This window comes from Scyliorhinus torazame, chromosome 8 (genome assembly GCF_047496885.1).
Source record: "Scyliorhinus torazame isolate Kashiwa2021f chromosome 8, sScyTor2.1, whole genome shotgun sequence".
NCBI classification, from domain to species: Eukaryota; Metazoa; Chordata; class Chondrichthyes; order Carcharhiniformes; family Scyliorhinidae; genus Scyliorhinus; species Scyliorhinus torazame.
This window is the reverse complement of record NC_092714.1, coordinates 148,624,331-148,649,444: the sequence shown is the minus strand read 5'-3', so window position 1 is coordinate 148,649,444 and position 25,114 is coordinate 148,624,331. Positions and strand designations below refer to the sequence as shown.

Here is a 25,114-nt window from a genome sequence, read left to right as displayed (position 1 = left end):
GCACTCATACTTCATCTTCTCCCCCCTTATTCCTTTTTTAGTTGTCCTCTGCTTGCTTTTCAAGGCTTCTCAATCCTCTGGCTTCCCATTAATACTCGCCACTTTGTATGCTTTTTCTTTAGCTTTTATGCTGTGCTTGACTTACCTCGTCAGCCACGGATGCCTTGTCCTCCCCTTAGCATGTTACTTCCTCCTTGGGATGAATTTCTGCTGTGCCTCCCGAATAAGCCCCAAAAACTCCTGCCATTGCAGGAAGGTTCCTTTTCCAATCAAATCTGGCCAGCTCCTCCCTCATGTCTTTGTAGTTACCCTTATTTGATTGTAATACCGTTATGTCTGATTGCAGCTTCTCCCTCTCAAACTGCAGGGTAAATTCTATCATATTGTGGTCACTGCTCCCTAAGGGTTCCTTCACGTTAAGTTTCCTAATCAAGTCTGCCTCATTACACTAAATCCAGAATTGCCTGTTCCCTCGTAGGCTCTGTCACAAGCTGGTCCAATAAACCATCTCTTAGACTTTCCACAATTTCCTTTTCTTGGGATCTTCTTATATCGCTCCTTGCTATCGATTTAACTTCATTCCTTACTAACAATACACCCCCGTCCCCTTTGCCCATCTGCCTATCCTTTCGATAGGACACATATCCTTGTATATTTAGATCCCAGCCCTGATCCCGGGCAGCACGGTAGCATTGTGGATAGCACAATTGCTTCACAGCTCCAGGGTCCCAGGTTCGATTCCGGCTTGGGTCACTGTCTGTGCGGAGTCTGCACATCCTCCCCGTGTGTGCGTGGATTTCCTCCGGGTGCTCCGGTTTCCTCCCACAGTCCAAAGATGTGCAGGTTAGGTGGATTGGCCGTGATAAATTGCCCTTAGTGTCCAAAATTGCCCTTAGTGTTGGGTGGGGTTACTGGGTTATGGGGATAGGGTGGAGGTGTTGACCTTGGGTAGGTGCTCTTTCCAAGAGCCGGTGCAGACTCAATGGGCCGAATGGCCTCCCTCTGCACTAAATTCTGTAAAATCCCCTTACAGCCACGTCTCTGTGATGCCCACAACATCATACCGGCCAATTTCAAGTGCGCAACAAGCTCATTTATCTTGTTCTGTATACTGCACGCATTTAGGTACAATACCCTCAATCCTACATTGACCACCTCCCTTTTCACACTTGTCACATTTTTTCCTCTGCCTGAGGGTGATGTTCTTTTATTTTGGTTCTCTATTTCCCCTTCATTTATTACACCTTCTAAGCTCACATTCTGGTCCCCACCCCCTGCCATAATAGTTAAATCCTCCCGAGTGAATTTAGCAAACCTCCCAGCCAGGATATCAGTGCTCCTCCAGTTTAGATGTAACCTGCCCTTCTTATACAGGTCCCACCTGCCCCGGAAGAGATCCCAATGGTCCAAAAATCTGAAACCCGCCTTCCTACCTCACCAGTTTAGCCATCCCCCATCCCCTGGTTTTAAACTGAACAGCCAGGAGAAATATCCATATTCACCCTGTGACCCCTGTAAGAATTTTGTAAGTTTCAATGAGGTCACCCCTCAATCTTTGAAGTTCGAGGAAATAAAGCCGTGCCTCCTCAATTTCTCCTCACAATCTTGCCATCACAGGCATTTATCTGGTGAACCTCCATTGCATTCTCTCCACGACACACATTGCATAATGAGCAAAAAGTTATTTCTCAGAATAATGTTTTTAATCAATGAGTTTTAGTATTACTATGGCTCAGTAGTTAAAAAAAAATTGCAAAGCTGAGTCAGTGAGATGATGCAAAACAGGGTGTCATGTTACGTTTCTGGTTCTTTTCCCTTTCAGAAGCAGAAGAGCGCGAGTTTAGAGCAACAAATCAGAGCTGCTTCCAATGTGTGGGAATTATTGTCAATTATTAACTCATCAGATTGGAAACGGTGGAAATGCCGACAAAAATTAAAATATCTTACAGGCTTTGACACACGATCACGCTCAACTAGGTTCGCTTCTCCATACTATGATGCAGAAATTCTCAAATGTAAGCTTATTTATTTCCAAAGTCTCTTCCTTGACCCTTCATATATTTAAAGTAAAGGTGGGGAATTTAATTTACAGCATTTAAAAACAAAATTGTTTTCAATGTAGCCATCGACGATGAATGGCGGAGGACTCAATGTGTCCCCAGGGAATCCTGTGTTGATGTTGCCAAGGAACTCGGAAGAAACACTAATACCTTTTTCAAACCTCCATGCGTGTCTGCATTTCGATGTGGTGGATGCTGCAATGAAGAGAGTCTGGTCTGCAAGAACATCAGCACTTCCTACATCCGCAAAGAGGTGGCTGCTACATCACTGGCTTTTCTATGTAGCTTTTTTTGAATTGTTTTAAGATTGTAATTCTTGCTCAGATTGAAAAGTTGGTTACCTTTACTACCTTTAGAATATAAACTCTGCTGTTCTTTAAAATTATCCTTCCTTGGTATTTTGCACTTAATTATTTAGTCACGCTAGGATAACCTTCTCTTGATGACTGTTCACAATGAATCTTCAGTGTTTAATTGATTGGTTTTTACTGCATCCTATGTGGCACGGTGGCGCAGTAGTTAGCACTGCTGCTTTACAGAGCCAGGGACCCGGGTTTGATTCCAGCCTTGGGTGATTGTCTCTGTGGAGTTTATATATTCTCGCCGTATCTGTGTGGGTTTCATCCGGGTGCTCCGGTTTCGTCCCACAGTCCAAAGATGTTCCGGTTAGATGGAGTTACGATGATAGGGCAAGGGAGTGGGCCTGGGTAGGGTGCTTAGCAGAGGGTCAGTGCTGGCTCGATGGGCTGAATGGCCTCCTTTTGCACTGTAGGGATTCTATGGATCTCAAACTGCTTTTCAGAGGGATCTCACAATTTAAAGCTTCAGGACATACAATAGTGCTGAGCTTTGTTGCAAGTTTGCTCAGCATTGCTGTAAATGCAACCATTTATGAATACTCCCACCAAATTCAGATTGCCTGAGTGTAAACATGAAGGTAGGCCAAAACTGAGAGCAGCAAGATAAATTACATTTAGGCTGTCAAGCTGCCCATAATGTGAGATACACCTCTCCATCTATTTATCCATCTTAACAAGCAGTAGTGTCCATAATTGGGCTGAAATGAAATTTTAATCCATACGCCACTGAGAATTTCTTCTTCTTGAATTCTCTGCCCGAGGGTAGGTCCAACCCACAGTGCCACGGTCTCCTCTACCAGAGGAAGGGCAAGAGGCAGGTCCTGAATCCACTCCAGCGGAATAGGGATCAAACCCCACATGCTGATCCACACCAGCCATCTAAGCCAACCCGCCAAGCTGTGGCAACATATTTTTATATCCGTGATGTAGTCTGGGGCAGAGAATAATGATGGTGGATGCTCCACTTTTCTTTCCATCACCTGGCTGACCAGGTATCTCTGCCACTCTACCACTTTCCACTGGTAATGTTGGAAGGATTTCCAAATTGATAATCAAACTGTTTGGTCATGATGTGAACACACCTTCCTGAGCCATCAAATCCTGGAATGGGGCTTGAACCTTGAGCTCCTAGCTGAGAGGCAGGGCCACTACCCATTGCACCATAAGACCTCCACTGAGACTTTATATATATATTCTTATATAACAGATAATTAAAACTGTTTAGCCTGACTTTCAGGACTCATGGAGAGTCCACACCGAGTTGTATCACTCAGCTCTCGGTAGATCCCAACTGGGTCTTAACGGTCAGTGCTGAACTGGCTGACGTTATATACAATGTGGATAGGGTTTACCCCTCTCCCGCTTAACCAGAGTGCTCATACTCCTTGAGTGACATGAGGAAGACAATCATCCCCACCCTGTAGGTCCCGTTCAGTGGGTTATGACACTGACCATCCACTGGTTTTATTCGTTGACATTTCTATTCTCACAAAGCCTGGCGTATAATAGTATTTAGTAGATAATCATATCCAGAACTATGATTCATAAGTTAAAAGCAAATTACTGTGGATGCTGGAATCTGGAACAAAAACAGAAAACGCTGGACAATCTCAGCAGGTCTGACAGCATCTGTGGAGAGAGAACGGAGCTAAAGTTTCGAGTCTGAATAACTCTTTGTCAAAACTGTGATTCATGTAACCTTTATTTCCCTTATTAACTAGACCTTTCACGGGGGGTTTGAGGATGCAAACTGGTACAAAGTTGGCTAGCCTCAGTAGTGGAAGAGATCAAGTAGGTTGAAAGAGCTGGAGTGTCCCTACAATTTTCTCACCTCAGCCGTGCAAGTAGTGAAGAACTTTGATTTGTTGAGAAGTGCATGGATTCATTTGCTGTGTACAGGCTCTGCTTTCTCAACCTTGCCCCTCGTCTGAGGTGTGGTGACCCTCAGGTTAAACCACCAAACCACCACCAGTCAGCTCTCCCCCTCAAATGGGAAAGCAGCCTATGGTCATCTGGGACTATGGCAACTTTACCTTGCTTTACCTTGTAGACAAAAAGAAAAAATGATCCTTACCTAATTTAGTAAATAGTACATCTCAAAAGCCTCTTCATAATTTTGATGTCAAAGTAATTATAACTTTAACGGTGAAATAAAAGCAAATTACTGCGGATGCTGGAATCTGAAACAGACAGAAAATACTGGACAATATCAGCAGGTCTGACAGCATCTGTGGAGAGAGAAGGGAGCTAACGTTTCGAGTCTGGATGACTCTTTGTCAAAAACCTTAACGGTGTTTGCTGCTGTTAGTGAGTAAATTATCCAGCAGTGTGTCAAGGGACAGAAGTGAGGTGAATTGCATCATTCTGCAATTAGGCTGGCAAAAAGGCAGTTCAGCCTCAACAGCCCCATGAGCATCAAGCAATGCTGCATTTGTACCTCAATTGTACTGTAACTGAAAATCAGGAAATGGAAACGTCGCTAAGTACTTACCGTATATGTCTTCACAGCAGCAGAGTTCCAGAGGTAGAAGCGAAAAAATTAAATTAAATCAAAGGAAAGAGTGGCGTCACGGTAGCGCAGTGGTTCGCATTGCTGCCTCATGGGTTAGATCCCAGCCCTGGGTCACTGTCTGTGTGGAGTTTGCACATTCTTCCCGTGTCTCCGTGGGTCTCACCCCCACAACCCAAAGATGTGCAGGATTGGCCACACTAAATTGCCCCTTATTTGGAAAAAAGAATTGGGAACTCTAAATTTATTTATTTTTAAATCAAAGGGAAGAACTCACCAAGTTTAATAGTGTTTTTTAAACTGGTAACGCAAAAACTAATAAGACAGCACGGTAGCATAGTGGTTAGCACAGTTGTTTCACAGCTCCAGGGTCCCAGGTTCGATTCCTGGCTTGGGTCACTGTCTGTGTGGAGTCTGCACGTTCTCTCCGTGTGTGCGTGAGTTTCCTCCGGGTGCTCCGGTTTCCTCCCACAGTCCAAAGATGTGCAGATTAGGTGGATTGGCCATTCTAAATTGCCCTTAGTGTCCAAAAAGGTTAGGTGGGTTACTGGGTTACGGCAAAGGGGTGGAGGTGTGGGGCTTAAGTAGGGTGCTCTTTCCAAGGGCCGGTGCAGACTCGATGGGATGAATGACCTCCTTCTGCACTGTAAATTCTATGACACTATAGATACATGTTCAGGGCTTATGATTTCTACTGATGGGTATTAAAAGTGAGGAAATTGTAGATGCTTTGGTCATCATTTTCATTGATTAAGGAATCGATCCCTTGGATTGGAAAATTGTTACTATCAGTGTATTATTTAAGAAGTTTAGGAGAGATAAACTAAGGAATTATACACCTATTAGACGATGTCTGTTGTGGGGAAGTTACTCAGCTGTTCTTGGAGTCGAGTGGTCAAGCACTTGGGCATACAAGAACTGATCAGAGAGAGCCAGCATTGATTTATAAAAGGTAAGGGGCGGAATGCTCCATCGGTGGGATCCTCCCATCCGCCGGCAGTGCATCCTCACCCACGTGTTTCTCAACGGTGTGGGGCGGTCACAATGGGAAATCCCATTGGCGGAGAATCCCGCCCAAGATGTCTAACAAACCTAGCTGAATTTTTTGAAATCTCTAACATGGTAGCTAACACAGTAACTGAAGGTTATTTTTAATGCTTTTCGCAAACACATTTGATATGTTTGCACATAAGAGATTGTTAAAAACCATGAGAGGACATAGAATTGGAAGTCATCTTTTGACTATGAAATCCCTACAGTGCAGGCGAGGCAATTCATCCCACTGAGTCTGCACCGACCCGCTGAAAGAACACCCTACCTAGGGTCAGGCCCCCACCCTATTCCCATAACCCAGTAACCGCCAACTAACCTTTTGAACACTAAGGGGTGTCATGTGAGAGTACCTTTAAGAAATGGGTGTTTATAAATGGGTGTGTGTATAAATATCTGTAGTGAGAGTACATTTAAGAAATGGGTGTTTGCTATTGCAGTAATGTCAGAGAGTGGGTGGAGCTGAGCTGTCTGTCAGCTTTTTACTTTCATTTTAGGCTGTTTGCTGCAGGGTGTGTTTTAGTTTCGTTTTCAGTGTTGGAACTGAAGCCAGTCAGAGCAGGTGTACTGTTGATCTCTCTGCCATGAAAAGACTATCTCTTGATCATTTGGTGAATTCAGAATTATAAATGTTCTCAGTAGTGAATGTAAATCTAATGTGCTTCTGTTAAAAGGTGTTTCTTTTGTCTGGATGTTGTTTGGGAAGTTATTACTTAGTGTTGTATTCTTTGGGGATTGTATTTGAATTGATGGTTGCTAAGATATTCACTGTATGTTTTAAAAAGGTTAACTTGAGTTCATAGAATAAACATTATTTTGTTTTAAAAAAATACATTTCCATTTCTGCTCTACCACACCTGTAGAGTGGGCCGTGTGCCCCCCCTAGCACAATCTATTAAAAGTTGTGGGTCAAGTGAACTCCTCATGATACACTTTGGGGTTCTCTAAACCCTGGCCCATAACAGAGACAATTTAGCATCGCCAATCCACTGACCCTGCATACCTTTTAGACATGATTAACAATTAGTTAGGAAGTAGGAGATAGAGGCAAGGGATAATGGGTATATCCTCAAATTGTCAGCATATGATCAGTAGTATCCCTCCCAGAATTTGTATTGGGGCCTTAACCTTTTACTATATTTAAAAATGACTGAGATAAAGGAATAGAGAGCTGTAGGTACAAGCTTGCTGCCAACATTGAATTGGGTATGTTGTGTAGGTGGGAGCAGCAAGTTGCAAAGGGACATTGATAGGATTGAATGAGTGGGCAAAACTGTGGCAAATGGAGATCAAGATGGAGAAGTCAGGTCATCCTTGGTTCTACCGAAGATAGATCAGAGATTTTCTAAATAGTACGAAGCTAGGAACTGTGGAGGAACAATGAGATTTTTGGATCCAAGTAAAGAAACGACTAAACATAAGTGAACAGGTACAAAAATGTTTTTGAAGACTTTACCTAGAGAGGATTTGATACAAATAGTGGAGGTTTTATAAAGCTCTGGTTCGACCATATTTGGAATATTGCATTCCGTTCAGTACCTCAGAAAGGATATACGAGCCTTGGAGGGAATACAGCACAAAATTACTGAAATTACACCAATGATATTGGGTTAAATTACATACATTAAACTTGAACTACCTTGACTAGAGAAGATTATGGAATAACCTAGTTGAAGTGTTTAAAGTAATTAAATGAATTCATAGGTGACATAAACTACTTTCTCCAGTGAGTAAGTTAAGTACAAGGATAATAAATCTTAAAATTAGAATTAAGTTGTTCAGGGATGATGTTATGACACGCTTCTTGAAGTAGTGGAAATCTGCAACCCCCTCCCATCCCCAAAAGGTTGTTGAGGCTAAGTTGATTGAAAATATCAAAACTAAGGGTGGGATTTCCTCGCCCTGATACCGGTGAAATTTGGGGAGCTACTGATTTTTTTATTTTTTTTAGATTTTTTCCAATTAACGGGCACTTTAGCATGGTCAATGGGTTGTGGGGCGAGACTCATGCAGACTTGGAGAGAATGATTAAACTTCACAGTGACCCGGGGCCGGGATTGAAACTGGGTATTCGATGCTGTGAGGCAGTAGTGCTAACCATTGCGCCACCGAGCCGTCCCTGGGAGCTGTTGACTTTTAACGACATTATTAATATTTCACTTGTATTTCTAGCTCTTCGAGATTTCCATTCCCCTGACCAATATACCAGAGCTCTTGACTGTCAGAATTGCGAACCATACTTCTTGTAAATGCATCTCCAGTCGACATGCGTATTCCATCATTCGAAGATCAATCCTCACACATGAACACAGGTAAATGAAATCCTCTCCCACCTTGTGATACTTCTGATAAAATCACTGTTGGAAATGCAGTACCCAGCATGGAATAGAACCACACATCACTCCACTCATTTGAAAATAGAAGAACAAAACGGTTTTGAAAATGTGGCTTCCCTGCACAGTTCCAGACACTGTGAACTCCAAATTTCAGCCATGCCAGATGGGGAGATGCTGAGTTAACATGAGATGCTTACCCAGCTAGTTCAGAGAGGGGCTGGTTTCGCACACAGGGCTAAATCACTGGCTTTTAAAGCAGACCAAGGCAGGCCAGCAGCACGGTTCAATTCCCGTACCAGCCTCCCGTACAGGCGCCGGAATGTGGCGACTAGGGGCTTTTCACAGTAACTTCATTGAAGTTATTCATTGTGACAATAAGCGATTTTCATTTTCATTTCATTTCAAGCAACATAGAAAGTGACTTACTACCAAGGAACATTGCACATTTTGTGCATGTAAGACCATAAGAGGTGGAGCAGAAGTAGGCCATTGGGCCCATCGAATCTACTTCGCCATTCAATGAGATTCATGACTGATCTGATATTCCTCAACTCCACTTTCCCCTGTAAACCTTGATTCCTTCCTGATTTAAAAAAATGTACATAACGTTCATAGTCAGAATAACAAGACGTGAAGTATAATGAAGTCAACACCAACTTGCCATGTACATGCAGCAAGTATTTAATGCTCACTGACTACAGCCTGCCTATAAGCAAATATTCAAAACAGTTTTGGTTCGCAAATAAAATCAGAGAATGCTAAGAAACATTTGGTCTGGCAGCATCTCTGGAAAAATCATAAGAAATGGGAGCAGCAAGAGGCCATTTGCCCACCTTGAGCCTGCTCCACCATTCACTAAGGTCATGACTGATCTGATTGTGGCCTTAACTCCACTTTCCTGCCTGAGCCCCATAACACTTAACTCCCTTGATGATCAAGAATCTAACTCAGTGCTGAAGATATTCAATGACCCAGTATTTGCTGTTCTTGGAGGAAGAGAATTCCAAAGTCTAATGATCCTCGGAGAGAGAAAATTCCTCCTCATATCCGTTTTAAATGGGCGACTCCTTATTTGTAAACTGTAACCTTGTTCTAGTCTCCCACACAAGAGGAGACATCATAGATTTATCATAGAATTTATCATAGAATTTACGGTGCCGAAGGAGGCCATTCAGCCCATCGAGTCTGCACCGGCTCTTAGAAAGAGCATCCTCCCAAGGTCAATACCTCCACCCTATCCCCATAACCCAGTAACCGCACCCTATACTAAGGGCAATTTTTGGACACTAAGGGCAATTTATCATGGCCAATCCACCTAACCTGCACATCTTTGGACTGTGGGAGGAAACCGGAGCACCCGGAGGAAACCCACGCACACACGGGGAGGATGTGCAGACTCCGCACAGACAGTGACCCAAGCCGAAATCGAACCTGGGACCCTGGAGCTGTGAAGCAATTGTGCTATCCACAATGCTACCGTGCTGCCCTATTCTCCCAGACATCCACTTCAAGTCCCCTCAGAAACATATTTGTTTCAATAAAATCACCTCTCGTTCTTCTAAACTCCAATGACTATAGGCAAAACCTGCTCAACATTTCCTCGTAAGTCAAGTTAGAAATGAGAGAGTTAATACTTCAGGACTGTCATTTTCATGTAACTTCAGCAAACGTTTCCTCCCACAAGTCCCGAAAGACGTGTTTGTTAGGTGAATTGGACATTCTGAATTTTCCCTCCATGTACCTGAACAGGCGCCAGAATGTGGCGACGAGAGGCTTTTCCCACTGACTTCATTACAGTATTAATGTAAGCCTACTTGTCACAATAATACATTTGGACACCTGTAAACACAGCTGTCCACTCTGGCTTGCCCCACATGTTGTTTCATAATTCCTTAAATCCCTAAGTGTAATTATGGTTTAATGGTTGCTCTCAACTTTTGAGTCGAAAGGTGATTTGCTTTCAAGCTCTGCTTTAGCACCTCCGGATAGAATCTAGCTGATGTTTCAGCCTAACTGGAAAGGAGCACTGTACTTTTAGAGGTGATGTCTTTCAGATGAAGCATTAAACAAAGACTCTGCCTGCCTATACAGGGAGATGCTTTTGCTCTTTAAAGATGGTCAAGGATTTTTTTGTCATGTTGGACAAAGTTCAATCCTTGGGCAAAATTGTATGGTCCCCCGCTGTGGATTTTGAGCCTGTACAATTTCTCACCCTCCCTCAACTTGTTCACAATTTAACAGAGGGGGTGTGAGGCCGAGGGCCGCCTTTGCCCCAGTTGAAACCCTGAATTAGAGCTCCTTCCCATTTGGCCTCAATTTTGAGGCTGGTGACTGGAGTTCAGAGGTGGTGAGGAAAGCAGGACACATACTCAGGCAGAAAAGTGGGGGGGGGTGTGGCTCCCACAAGTGCCCCTTTTCCAAATTGTGCACGACCCCACCTCCCCCCTCCCCCCAAAAAAAAAAGGTCTGTTCCCTTCCCCACAGACATCTATTAAGAGCACCACCCCTGGGGCAGCACAGTGGCACAGTGGTTAGCATTGTTGCCTCACGGCGTCGAGGTCCCCAGGTTCGATCCCGACACTGAGTCACTGTCCGTGTAGAGTTTGCATGTTCTCCCCGTGTTTGCGTGGGTTTCACCCCCCCACAAATCTAAAGATATGCAGGGTAGGTTAATTGGCCATGTTAAATTGTCCCTTAATTGGAAACAATTAATTGAGTACTCTAAATTTAAAAAAAAAAAATAACTCTACCCCTTCCCCCAATCGAGAGTCTGCCCCCCCCAGGGACCTCTATTAAGAGCCCACCCCCCCTCTTTTTACTCCCTTATCAGGCCTCACCTCTGTTTTGTGAGAGCGCAGCCCCCCTACACTCACCTGGTCCTGGACTTTGGGACTTACAATCTAGGGACTGCTTGTAGTCCCAGTCCTGCCCACTGTGCTACTGGCCCTACAGAGCTGCTAGCCAGGTTCCCGGAGGCAGGAACGTATACCCGAAAGAGGGGCACAAGTCCCATCTCAAGCCAATAAAAGGCTTTGTGGCTGCTGTGATTGGCAGCAAACGTTCCCCACCAACTCTTAGGTGGCACAGCAGGATTGCCCACTTGAAAAATCCTGTCCACTGATCCAACATCAACAAAACAGATTCATGTTTATTCAAAACAGTTCTCTTTCTGGGGCACAAACTAGGTCCCATTTTTGCTGTCAAAATAACTGATTAAAGCTGAGAAGTAATTCTTTGGCATTAAAAAGAAGCTACAATGTGCCATGTTAGCAAGATAGGTTAAGTATTAGTAGGAATTGAAAATATGCTTTCCCAAAGTCCGAGAGTGCACAGTTTCCATGCAATTGATACGAAGGTTGAACCAGTTCCATTAAAAAATCAAAATTAAAGTAATCATTCTCAGTAATAATCAAAAAAAGCTATTCAAATAGTACTTTATGTTTGGGCATGAACGGTATTCTTCAAAAGGTACTTTTACTATAACATGTAGCTGTTTATTTTTGATAAGTTCAGTGTGAAAGGGGTATCTTTTGCAGAAGAATGCAATATGTCAGACATGTAGTATTTAGTTAATTTAGGAGTTATATATTGTAGAGAATATACACCAATGTAAATTTAACAGCAGGCACAACAGGACTAACATGCTGTCTGCTGTGACTTCCAGCTGTCTGCAAGAGAATCACTGCTCCAGGGGACTGGCCTGGGATGAACAGAAATGCCACTGTGTGACCTCCTCAGTTCAAAGAGAAGATGGTGACAAACTCTCTATTTTCAAAATAATTTCATACATTGCTAAATAAACAGGGATGACCTACACTCTCTCAAATGTGTTTCTTTTCTGTCCAGAACTGTCTCCCATTGCAGAACTGGCTATCTGCGGGCCCTATATGGAATTCAATGAGGAGATGTGTGATTGTGTTTGCAGGAACATGGAAAGTCATGAAACGTGCATGCAGAAACAGAAAGCATTCGATCCAGATTCCTGCAGGTAAGAACACTGATAGCAACTGAGTTAATGTGAGAAGCTTAAAGGAAAGCAATAAGATAAATATGTTCTGGCAAAGATTATTTATATCCTCTATTTTATAACCTGGATTGGATGACTAAGCCACATCTACAGGACTTGCCCCAGCCTTGCTCAATATGCTCAACTTGGATTTGACCCATTTTCAAGAACTAAACACTGACTGGTCGAACACTACTAGATTATAAAACTCAGTGGAATGAGGAAAGAGGCCTTTAGCTCAGTGATGGGCAACCTAGGCTGGTGAGTGGGCCGCATGAGTGGCCCTCCTTCATCTCAGTGGGCTGCAAGATTGAATTCAGACTGGTTCACTAATCATGACCCCATGAATAAGATTAAATACATTTAGTACATGCTGAATATTTCATAATGAGTAATGTTTTAACTGAACTGTCATTAACTTCAAATGGTAAAAATAAAATAACCATTTACACTTTGGATCCAGGGAGCAGACGGCTCTCACAGTTAAGTGTTGTGAACAGTCAGCATGCAGCTCACTTCACTTGCCCTTGCATTATGTGCGTATCACTTCAGTCATACCGGAGGAGAAAATACTACCCAGACTGCAATCAGAGGAATGTGGCAACCCCCCACCTGGGCAACGGTCAACAAAAAGTCTTGTGGGCCGCACTCAGCACCCTGATGGGCATGATATGTCCCCGAGCCGCAGGTTGCCCACACTGCTTTAGCTCATCGAGTTGAGTTATATACAACTTGATTCTCAGAGCGTTGTCAAGCTACGGTTCCGTCTGACCCTAAATGAACATTGTTTCTGTAACTTTCTGCTCTAAACCTACTTTCCCGTAACAAAACTTCTGACATTGGTGGTCACTCTAGAGGAACAAAAACAGAAAATGCTGGATAAACTCAGCAGGTCTAGCAGCATCTGTAGAGAGGGAAACAAAGCAAAAATTTCTGATCCAAATGACCCTTCTACAGAACTGAAGCAAGATAGAAATGTGCAGAATTATATCGTTGGAAAGAGGGCGGAGAAGGTGGGGCAGAACAGAAGACCAGGGATAGGTCGGGACAAAGGAGATATGGACAAGTTTGTCATGGACATGAGGCATAGGAGAGTGTTAATGGTGTCATTTTTTTTATTACAAACATCTATCAAAGCAGGAAACAGCAAATAAACACACCAGGAAACATACTTCCCAACAAACAACTTTTCCCCCTTCTTTACCCCCCCAATGATGAACAGCTCCTCAAACACGGTCACAAACATCACCCATCTCTTCTCAAACTCCCCTGCTGAGCCCCTTAACTCACACTTTATCTTCTCTAACTGCAGGAAGCGGTACAGGTCACCCAACCAAGCAGCTATCCGCGGTGGCGATGCCGACCACGACTCCAGCAAGATTCGCCACCGTGCAATCAGAGAGGCGAAAGCCACGACATCGGCCTTCCTCCTCTCCATGAGCTCCGGCTTCTATGAAACTCAAAATATTACCACCAAAGGGTCCGGGTCCACCAGCTCCTCCACTATCCTGGCTAAGAACGCGAACACTCCCGCCCAGAATCTTCCCAATTTTTCACAACCCCAAAACATGTGCGCGTGATTCACCGGCCCCCGCCCACACCTCTCACACTCATCTGCTACCCCCTAAAAGAACCCACTCATTCTCGCCCAAGTCATATGCACCCTGTGCACCACCTTAATCTGTATCAGGCTCATCCTTGCACAAGAGGAGGTCCCGTTTACCCTTTGCAGTGCCTCACTCCATACTCCCCGATTGATCTCCCCTCCCAACTCCGCTTCCCATTTCTCCTTGATCTTCCCACCCGCTCACCTCCCTGCTCCCCCAGCCACTTGTATATATCCCCAATTCTTCCCTCCCTTCCACATCCAGGAGCAGTAGTCGCTCAAACAGGGTGTATCCCGGCAACCTAGGGAATCCCCTCCAGACCTTTCGCGCAAAGTCCCTAACCTGTAGATACCTGAACTCACTACCCCTCGGCAGCTCTACCCTCTCCCTTAGCTCCTCCAGGCTGGCGAATCCTTCCTCCAAATACAGATCCCTCACCTTGATCAACCTGTTAATGGTGTCATTAAGTGATGAAGAGCGCTAATGGTGGAAAAAGGTGAGACGTCAGAATATGTTCATGGGAGCAACTGAGCAGTGCAGGGACAGGCGGCCAAGTAGGGGAGGGTGAGGTTGAGTTGGGAGAGGCCGGTGAGTTAAATAAAACAGACAACAAACTACAAAAGGGTGGGGTGGGGGCGAGGGAGGAGGAGAGACAGTTTTGGTTCTTTTAAGCAGCCAACCTTTCTTCACTAAAACCAACACAGCAATTTCATATGAACATATTAAGCAGTCTGCTGCTGATATTGTCTAACAATGATTATACTGGAGAAAGTTTTGAAAAGTTCAGTGAAACTATCCATACTTTATGACACATTTTTGAGCAGCATCACTGACCAACTGGATGGAGCTCGTTCCTATTGGATACACAACTCCATGTTTCTGCAGTAAATACATCAAAAGTGCACATTCCCACTTCTATTTTAATCTGTTTTCCTGCTGTGGTGTTGCTGGAGATTATCAGAAAACCTTCTGCTGCCATTCTTCAGACATATACCACAATCACCCTCTCTCCGATCGTCATTCAGAGTGGGATCCCTTGGTGATTATCCAAACATATCAATGCCACATGTGCGGCCCTATACTGCGGCCTTTACCGGGGTCAGCTGAGTCAACATACAATAGACATCAATCGGAAACGTTCTTGGCAGTTTGGCTCAGTGCTCATTAGATTGATCAGTAAATGTTTAAAGATACAGCAAGTGCATTTTGGGTGCTGAACAGTCCCGATAACAGTATATGCCAACAGCACAATGCAAAGTCGGGTGGCCAGTCCACTTACAGGATCAGGCTTTGTTACTGTCCTGCTGGATCCAAATGGGCCTCCCAATACATTCCCTAACTTACAATGTGCTCTAGGTTCTCAGCTCCCTTCAAGCCCTCTTTTAGCTCATTTTCTCTGAGACACCTGCTGCTCTCTTGCCCTTAATTCTGCAAAATTCTTTGACAATCCACATACCCTCCTGGCCCCTATGTTAGCCGCTATTATTTTATTATTATTTTAAAAATAAATTTAGAGTACCCAATTCATGTTTTCTAATTAAGGGGCAATTTAGCGTGGCCAATCCACCTAGCCTGCACATCTTTGGATTGTGGCGACGAAACCCACGTAAACACGGGGAGAATGTGCAAACCCCACACGGACAGTGACCCAGAGCCGGTATCGAACCTGGGACTTCAGCACCGTGAGGCAGCAGTGCTACCCACTGCACCACCGTGCTGCCCCCGTTAGCCGCTATTATTAACGTTTAAGTAGCATCTCCTTCAAATCTATTGTCATCATCTCTCTCAAAAAATCCATCCTTGATCCCTCTCGCTGCCCTTAAAAATTACTGCCCATTTCCAACTCCTTTTACTCTCCAAAATCCTTGAATGTGTATCGCCTATCTTTCCCAGAATTCTATGTTTGAATACCGCCATTTAGGTTTCCTCCCCTCCCATAGTACCTGATGCACGGTCAATCACTACTGAAGCGAGATTGTAGTCCAATTGAAGGCTTTAATGAACAAGTAGTTACCCCAGCAGCTCCGGTACTGAATGACTGCTGTGGGTGAAACACAGACTCTTATGCTCCGCCTGCTGGGCGGAACCAGCAGGCAGGTTCCACCACTCATACGACAGTATAAGATACATCCCACCTAGGTACTGCGATACCCCTAATATAGCCTACCACAGTACCAAAACAGCTAATATCATTTACAAATGAAATGCTATGCGATCAGTCTGCAGCCTTTGACACAGGTCAACACACCATCCTCTCCCAGTACTCTCCAACTGCCATCCAGTCGGGTGGGTCAGCCCTCTCCTGGTTCCTTATCTATCAAATCACCACCAGAGTATCACTCGCCATGGTTTATTTTCCTGTTCCTGCATCAGTACCTCTGGTATCTCCCAAGGATCTATCCTATTTATCATCTGCACGCTGCCCCTCAGTTTATATCATCTGAAAAAACATGGTCAATTTCCATGTCTACACTGTTGACACCCAGCTCTACCTCACCACCACCTCTCTGGACTCCTCCACTGACTCTAAATTATCACACTCCTTTTCCAACATCCAGCAGGGGAGATGAAAAGAGATTTCCTCAAACTTATTATTGGGAACACTGCAGCTATTGCCTTCAGTCCCCATCACAAATTCCTTTCCCTAGCCAGCACCTATTTCCCACTCTATGGGCAGGACTCTCCGGCTTCATTACGCTCTCACTTGAGCGAAACAAAGCCGGTGAGTAGCAGGAGAGGCTAAAAACAAGAACCGCGCCAGGCGGCTAACAGTTTACGACGCAACCGGCCCACTCCTATAGACGAAACCGGGATCTCGCCATAGCACGGCGAGAAACCAATTATCACCACTTAAGCTCTATTTCCATACAATTAACAGGAGCCACCCCACATCTAACGACCTCCCATCATTCATCCCCATCCCTAGCAAATGGTCACGATGGCGCCGATTAGTATTCCTTTTTAAAAACGTGCACCTGATGGAAGAGCTTCAGTGAGGAGCTGAGGAACCATTTTTGCTCACAGGCAAAGAGTGCGGGACACTGGGCTTGCTGTCCCAGTGCTCAGCAGGGGGTGGGGAACCCTCGGATGGGGGGGGGGGGACCCTCGGCAGGTGTGGGGGACCCTTCACAAGGGAGGAGAGGGGTAACCAGGGGGGAGGGGCAACCGCACGCAGCACCACCATGCCAACCGCTGGATCGTGTTTATCCATTCTGGGGCAACCCTTGTCCCTGCCCGTCTGCCCCACTGACCGCTTAACCCCCTCTGACCGCTGAAGCCTCTGGCCATGCGACTGAAGGCTATTACTAATAGGGAATTGGCAATTGTGGTTAAGTGAGCACTTCACACCTCCTAAGTGGATACCTGTGGGTGGACGGGCCACGTAGCATGTGGAAGTTATTGCCTTGCATCCCAATCAGACCATGTGCCTGAACACTGTGGGAGGCAACAGCATACATGCAGCAGCTGAGATACTAGCACCCAGGGGATGGAACATGGCTCCAGGGACATGTCCATGGTCGGAAGGTGGGTGAGTGCCACGGGGAGGGGACCAACACCCGGTCCAGGTGACTGTCTGAGCGGGTGTCCGGGGTACAGGGTCTGGTGAGGGGAGCCCGCTGGGGTCTTGATGCACGATCAATTGCACAAAGTCTAAAGTTGCGTACAACTGTGGCTTTATTACAGTCAGATGCGAGGCCTCCTGCTGCAGCTGGCGAAATGGCAGGGCACTGGAGGTCATGCATATTTATACAGTTCTCCCTGGGCGGAGCCAGCCGGCAGGAGCTACCGGCGAACCTATAGTGCAGGTCCTACCTTACATCTCCAATTACAGTGGATCACCACATTCACCCCCTGTTAAAAATGAGTCCGGCGGAGGTGACGTGAAACTATATACAATTAGTGCAATTATGTACAGTGGTAGGGAAAGAAAAGTCCATGTTGACGGTCCGGAGTCCGTCAAAGGTTCAGCCGGTCTGGTGCTTTGGTGCTTCGTTGGGATCGGCGTAAAGGTGTCGGCGAAGTCGGTGCTGGCGGTGGTGGAGGTGGCCCCGATGGCGGTGGTGGTGGTTCTGATGCTGGCCAGTCATCGGGGAACTCCGGGAGCATGCAGAAGTCCTCTTCGTCCTCTTGTGCGGAAAAGGGGAGTGGTGGGGGGGGGGGGGGGTGGTCTGGTGGGGTCAATATTGGCAGCGCGGTGAGAGGTGGGGTGTAGGGGTGGAACCTGACTGTGCCAGGTCCCTGAGTGAGACAGTACCTTGGCGGCCGTCGGGGAACTCAACATAGGCATATTGAGGGTTGGCGTGGAGCAGGTGAACCCTGTCCACCAAGGGGTCCGCCTTGTGGAGTCGGACATGCCTACGGAGAAGGACCGGTCCTGGAGCAGCGAGCCAAGTAGGGAGCGACACACCGGATGTGGACTTCCTGGGGAAGGTAAAAACACGTTCATGGGGTGTGTTATTAGTGGCGGTGCACAATAGTGACCGGATTGAGTGCAGAGCGTCAGGGAGGACCTCCTGCCAGCGAGAGGCTGGGAGGTTCCTGGACCGTAGGGCCAGCTGGACGGCCCTCCAAACCGTCCCATTCTCCCGTTCTACTTGCCCGTTTCCCCAGGGATTGTAGCTGGTCGTCCTGCTGGAGGCTATACCCCTGCTGAGCAAGAACTGACGCAGCTCATCGCTCATGAATGAGGATCCCCTGTCACAGTGGATGTAGGTGGGGAAACCGAACAGAGCGAAGGTGGTGCTGAGGGCCTTGATGACGGTGGCAGACGTCATATCGGGGCATGGGATGGCGAAGGGAAATCTGGAGTACTCATCGACCACACTGAGAATATACGTTTTACGGTCAGTGGAGGGGAGGGGCCCTTTGAAATCCACGCTGAAGCGTTCAAAGGGGTGGGAAGCCTTCACCAGGCGTGCACGGTCTGGCCGGTAGAAGTGCGGCTTGCACTCCGCACAGACCTGGCAGTCCCTAGTGACTGTCCTTACTTCCTCGACGGAGTAGGGCAGATTGCGAGCTTTGACCAGATGGTACAATCGGGTGACCCCCGGGTGACAAAGGCTGTCGTGTAGGGCCCGGAGTTGGTCCACCTGTGTGCTGGCACATGTACCTTGGGAGAGGGTGTCTGGGAGCTCGTTGAGTTTACCGGGGCGATACAAGATCTCGTAATTATACGTGGAGAGCTCGATTCTCCACCGCAAGATTTTATCATTTTTGATCTTGGCCCGCTGTGTGTTATTGAACATGAAGGCTACCGACCGTTGGTCCGTAAGGAGAGTGAATCTCTTACCGGCCAGGTAATGCCTCCAATGCCGCACAGCTTCAACGATAGCTTGAGCCGCCTTCTCGACGGATGAGTGTCGAATTTCAGAGGCATGAAGGGTGCGGGAAAGGAATGCCACGGGTCTGCCTGCCTGGTTTAGGGTGGCGGCAAGGGTGACGTCTGAAGCGTCGCTTTCTACTTGGAAAGGCAGTGACTCGTCCAATGCGCGCATCCCAGCCTTGGCGATGTCTGCTCTGATGCGGGCGAAAGCATGTTGTGCTTCGGCCGCAAGGGGGAATTGGGTGTACTGAATGAGTGGACGCATAGTTTGGGACCCACTGAGCGTAGTAGGAAAAGAACCCCAGGCAGTGTTTGAGGGCCTTGGGGCAGTGGGGGAGGGGAAGTTCCATGAGTGGGCGCAGGCACTCAGGGTCGGGCCCGAGAAGGCCATTTTGGACTACATAGCCGAAAATGGCTAACCAGGTCGTGCTGAACACACACTTCTCTTTGTTGTAGGTCATGTTGAGAAGGGTGGCAGTGCGGAGGAATTTATCGAGGTTGGCATCGTGGTCCTGCTGGTCATGGCCGCAGATGGTGACATTATCTAAGTACGGAAAGGTGGCCTGCAAAGCGTACTGGTCGACCATTCGGTCCATCTCTCTTTGGAAGATCGAGACCCCATTTGTGACACCGAAAGGGACCCTAAGGAAGTGGTAGAGGCGACCGTCCGCCTCGAAGGCCGTGTATGGCCGGTCCGACTTCCGGATGGGGAGCTGGTGGTAGGCGTATTTCAGGTCAATTGTTGAGAAGACCCGGTACTGCGCAATCTGATTGACCATATCAGATATGCATGGGAGGGGGTACGCGTCGAGCTGCGTGTACCGATTGATGGTCTGGCTGTAGTCGACGACCATCATGTGTTTCACCCCAGTTTTAACCACTACCACTTGGGCTCTCCAGGGGCTGTTGCTGGCCTCGATAATACCCTCCTTAAGCAGCCGCTGGACTTCGGACCTGATTAAGGTCTTGTCCTGGGTGCTGTACCGTCTGCTCCTAGTGGCAACGGGCTTGCAATCCGCAGTTAGCTTTGCAAAAAGGGAGGGGGGTCGACCTTGAGGGTCGCAAGGCCGCAAACGGTAAGGGGTGGCAAGGGCCCGCCGAATTTGAGGGTGAGGCTCTGGAGGTTGCACTGGATGTCCAGGCCAGACAGGAGTGCAGCGCAGAGATTAGGAAGGACATAAAGGCGGAAGTTACTAAACGCTACGCCCTGGACCGTAAGGGTGACTGTACAAAAGCCTCAGATCGGGACGGAGTGGGATCCGGAGGCTAGGGAGATCCTTTGATTGGCAGGGTGGACCGCGAGGGAGCAGCGCCTTACCGTATCTGGGTGAATGAAGCTTTCGGTGCTCGAGGCAGGCACAAGGTCGCGTGGCTGTTGATTTTAACCGTCGTCGACGCGGTGGCCAGGTTGTGCGGGCGAGATTGGTCCAGTGTCATCGAAGCGAGCTGCGGGTAGCCATCGGATGCTTTGGGTGGCGAGCGGGTGCGCTTCCGATGTTGAGATGTCCGGGGACCCTGTGGGGAACAAGATGGCGGCGCCCATGGTGCGCACATTGCGGGGTCGGGACAAGATGGCGGCGCCCAATGGTCACACATGGACCCGGGAGGAGAAGATGGCAGCTCCCATTGTGCGTCTGGCGTGGGGGAGGGGGCGAAAGCGGGTGCAATTGCAGCGAATGCGCGGGCCTGGCACACAGCCGCAAAGTGGCCCTTTTTACTGCAGGCTTTACAAACTGCAGTGCGGGCCGGGCAGTGTTGGCAGGGGTGCTTCTGCTGACCGCAGAAGTAGCAGTGGGGACCGCCGGGGTGCGCGGATCGGCATGCGACGCAGCGTATTGCGAAGGCAGGGCCCCGGCTGAGGAGGTCGTCGTCGGGGTAGGAAGGGGTAGAAGGGTGGGCAGCGCGGCGGGAGAGGTACGATTGTGCATTACGGGATGCGACCGTCATAGAGAGCGCCAAGGTTTTTGTCTCTGCCAGATCGAGCGTGGCCCCTTCTAGCAATCGTTCTCGGATGCGGTCCGACGCAATCCCCGTCACGAAGGCATCGCGCATGAGGAGATTCGCGTGTTCGCCGGCCGTGACGGCCTGACAGTCACAGTCCCGGACAAGTGGAATTAGGGCCCGCCAGAAGTCTTCGATGGACTCACCAGGTAGTTGCGAGCGGGTGGCAAGTACATGCCTGGCGAAGAGCGTGTTCGCCTTCTGTGTGTAGTGTTCTTTGAGGAGTTCCATTGTTTTTGTGTAAGTCGTGGCATCTTGGATCAACGGGAACATGCTGGAGCTCAGTCTGGAGTACAGGACGTTTATCTTCTGAGCCTCCGTTGGCGCGGGGTCCGCTGCGTTGATGTAAGCCTCGAAACATGCTAGCCAGTGAGTAAAGTCTTTCCTGGCGTCGGGTGAGTGAGGATCCAGCTGCAGGCGATCGGGCTTAATTCGGATATCCATTCTGTGGAAAATCTGACTATTAAATTGATGCACGATCAATTGCACAAAGACTAAAGATGGGTACAACTGTGGCTTTATTACAGTCAGATGTGAGGCCTCCTGCTGCAGCTGGCGAAATGGCAGGGCACTGGAGGTCATGCATATTTATACAGTTCTCCCTGGGCGGAGCCAGCTGGCAGGAGCTACCGGCGAACCTGTAGTGCAGGTCTTACCTTACATCTCCAATTACAGTGGATCACCACAGGTCGGGAATGATTGGGCAGGGCATTCCGTGTAGGGCGGAGGGGGGTAAATGGGTGAATGGAGGGTCCCGGCTTGGGAGCCACTGCTGCATGTCAGTCTAACACCCTCTTCCAATGCCTTACGGATATTGAACGCTGTGGTGAACCACTGTTCACCTGTATTAGGGGATGTAAGGTAGGATCTGTACTACAGGTTCGCCGGTAGCCCCTGCCGGCTGGCTCCGCCCAGTAGGAGGAGTATAAATATACATGTCCTCCATTTAGCTGCCATTTCACCAGCTGCAGCAGGAGGCCACGCATCTGGAAATGGAAATTGCTTATTGTCACAAATATGCTTCAAATGAAGTTACTGTGAAAAGCCCCTAGTCGCCACATTCCGGTGCCTGTTCGGGGAGGCTGGTACGGGGATTGAACCGTGCTGCTGGTCTGACTTGGTCTGCTTTAAAAGCCAGCGATATAGCCCAGTGTGCTAAATCAGCATCTGACTGCAATACAGCCACAGTTGTACCCAATCTGAGTCTTTGTGCAATTGATCGTGCATCAATTTATTGCAGTCAGATTTTCTACAGGATGGACATCCGTATCAAACCAGATCGCCTGCAGCTGGATCCGCAATCGACCGACATCAGAAAAGGCTTTAATCACTGGCTAGCTTGCTTCGAGGCCTACATTAACTCAGCGACCACCGCACCGACGGAGGCTCAGACGATACAGGTCCTGTATTCCAGGTTGAGCTCAAGCGTGTTCCCGCTGATCCAGGATGCCTCAACTTACGCGGAAGCCATGGCACCCCTCAAAGAGAACTACGCGCAGAAAGCGAACACACTCTTCGCCAGGCATGTACTCGCCACTCGCTCTCAACTCCCTGGTGAGTCCATCGAAGACTTCTGGCGGGCCCTAATCCCACTCTTCCGGGACTGTGACTGTCGGGCCGTTACGGCCGCCGAACATTCTAATCTCCTCATGAGCAATGCTTTCGTAACGGGGATTGGGTCGGACCTCATCCGACAACGATTGCTGGAAGGGGCCACACTCGACCTAGCGGAGACAAAAAAATTAGCGCCCTCCACGACGGTCGCCTCCCGTAATGTTCAAGCCTACCCCTCCAGCTGCGCGGCCCACCCCTCCTCTCCCTCCTGGACCCCGCAAATGACCGCCTCAGCTGGGGCCCTGCCTAGCCAATACACCTGCGCCACACGCAAAACTGCGCACCCTGGGGGTCCCCGATGCTAGTTCTGCGGTCAGCAGGAGCACCCTTGCCAACGCTGCCTGGCCCGCGCCGCCATCTGCAAGGCTTGCAGCAAAAAGGGCCACTTCGCCGCAGTGTGCCAGGCCCGCACAGTCGCCGCTATCGCCCCCTCCCCCCTGCCAAACGCACAATGGGCACCACTCTCTTCACCCCCACGGACCACGCGTGGCCAGTGGGCGCCGCCATCTTCATCTCCTGGGGCCACGCGCAGCCAGTGGGTGCCGCCATCTTCTCCCCCTCAGTCCACGTGCCGCCCATGGGCGCCGCTATTTTGTCCCGCCCCCGCAACGTGCGTCCCAAGGGCGCCGCCATTTTGTTCCCCGCAGGATCTCCATCCGCCGCCATCTTACCTTCCCCACAGGGCATGGATGCCAACGACCTTCCACGACCTGGGCCCCCAACGCTCTTCGTCTGAAACCAGTGACGGTCACCCGTAGCTCACCTCGACGACGCTGGACCAGTCTATTCCACACAACATGGCACCGCTTCGACAATGGTGAAAATTAACGGCTACGTGACCTCTTGCCTGGATTCCGGGAGCACCAAAAGCTTCATACACCCGGATACGGTAAGGCGCTGCACCCTCACGGTCCACGCCGCCAATCAACGGATCTCCCTGGCCTCCGGGTCCCACTCTGTCCCGATCCAAGGGTTCTGCACAGTCACTCTCACAGTCCAGGGCGTAGAGTTCAGCGGCTTTCGCCTCTACGTCCTTCCTAACCTCTGCGCTGCACTATTGCTTGGCCTGGATTTTCAGTACAATATCCAGAGCCTCACCCTCAAATTCGGCAGGCCCCTTTCACCCCTCACTGTGTGCGGCCTCACGACCCTAAAGGTCGACCCCCCCTCCCTCTTTGCCTATCTTACTTCAGATTGCAAGCCCGTCGCCACCGGAGCAGATGGTGCAGCACCTTCATCAGGTCCGAGGTCCAGCGGCTGCTTCGGGAGGGTGTCATCGAGGACAGAAACAGGCCCTGGAGAGCCCTAGTGGTAGTCGTTAAAACTGGCGAGAAACACCAATGGTCGTGACTACAGCCAGACCATCAATCGGTACACACAGCTCGATGCGTACACACTCCCACGCATATCTGATATGGCCAATCAGATTGCGCAGTACCGGGTCTTCTCAACGATTGACCTAAAATCCGCCTAACCAGCTCCCCATCCGTAAAACCGACCGGCCATATACTGCCTTCGAGGCGGACGGTCGTTTCTACCATTTTCTTAGGGTTCCCTTTGACGTCACTAATGGAGTCTCGGTCTTCCAAAGGGAGATGGACCGAATGGTCGACCAGTACGGTTTGCGAGCCACATTCCCGTACCTAGACAATGTCACCATCTGCGGCCATGATCAGCAGGACCACAATGCCAACCTCGCTAAATTTCTCCGCACCGCCACTCTCCTCAATCTTACTTATAACAAAGAGAAGTGTGTGTTCAGCACGACCCGCTTGGCCATCCTCGGCTATGTGGTCCAGAATGGAGTTCTGGGGCCCGATCCTGACCGCATGCGCCCCCTCATGTTCTCGCAACAGCCTCCCCGAACAGGCGCCGGAATGTGGCGACGAGGGGCTTTTCACAATAACTTCATTTGAAGCCTACTTGTGACAATAAGTGATTTTCATTCATTCATTTCATTTCATGGAGCTTCCCCTCCCCCACTGCGCCAAGGCCCTCAAACGCTGCCCGGGGTTCTTTTCGTACTACGCTCAGTGGGTCCCAAACTATGCGGACCAGGCCCACCCACTCATACAGTCCACCCAGTTCCCCCTCACGGCCGAGGCACAACAGGCCTTCGCCCGTATCAGAGCTGATATAGCCAAGGCAGGGATGCACGCAGAAGAGTCACTGCCCTTTCAAATAGAAAGCGACGCATCAGATGTGGCCCTTGCCGCCACCCTCAATCAGGCAGGCAGACCCGTGGCGTT

The 25,114-nt window shown here is 48.6% G+C and overlaps 1 protein-coding gene across 2 annotated transcripts in view; it reads left to right on the top strand.

Annotated features, from left to right (window-relative positions):
* vegfd (vascular endothelial growth factor D) overlaps nt 1–25,114 on the top strand; it is a 63,453-nt gene that overhangs the window by 33,431 nt on the left and 4,908 nt on the right. For both annotated transcript variants that reach the window (XM_072514341.1, XM_072514340.1), the window contains exons 2-6: nt 1,823–2,015; nt 2,123–2,313; nt 8,151–8,290; nt 11,979–12,067; nt 12,161–12,302. In XM_072514341.1, the coding sequence (XP_072370442.1) occupies nt 1,823–2,015; nt 2,123–2,313; nt 8,151–8,290; nt 11,979–12,067; nt 12,161–12,302 (755 nt within the window). The remainder of the gene's footprint in view (nt 1–1,822; nt 2,016–2,122; nt 2,314–8,150; nt 8,291–11,978; nt 12,068–12,160; nt 12,303–25,114) is intronic.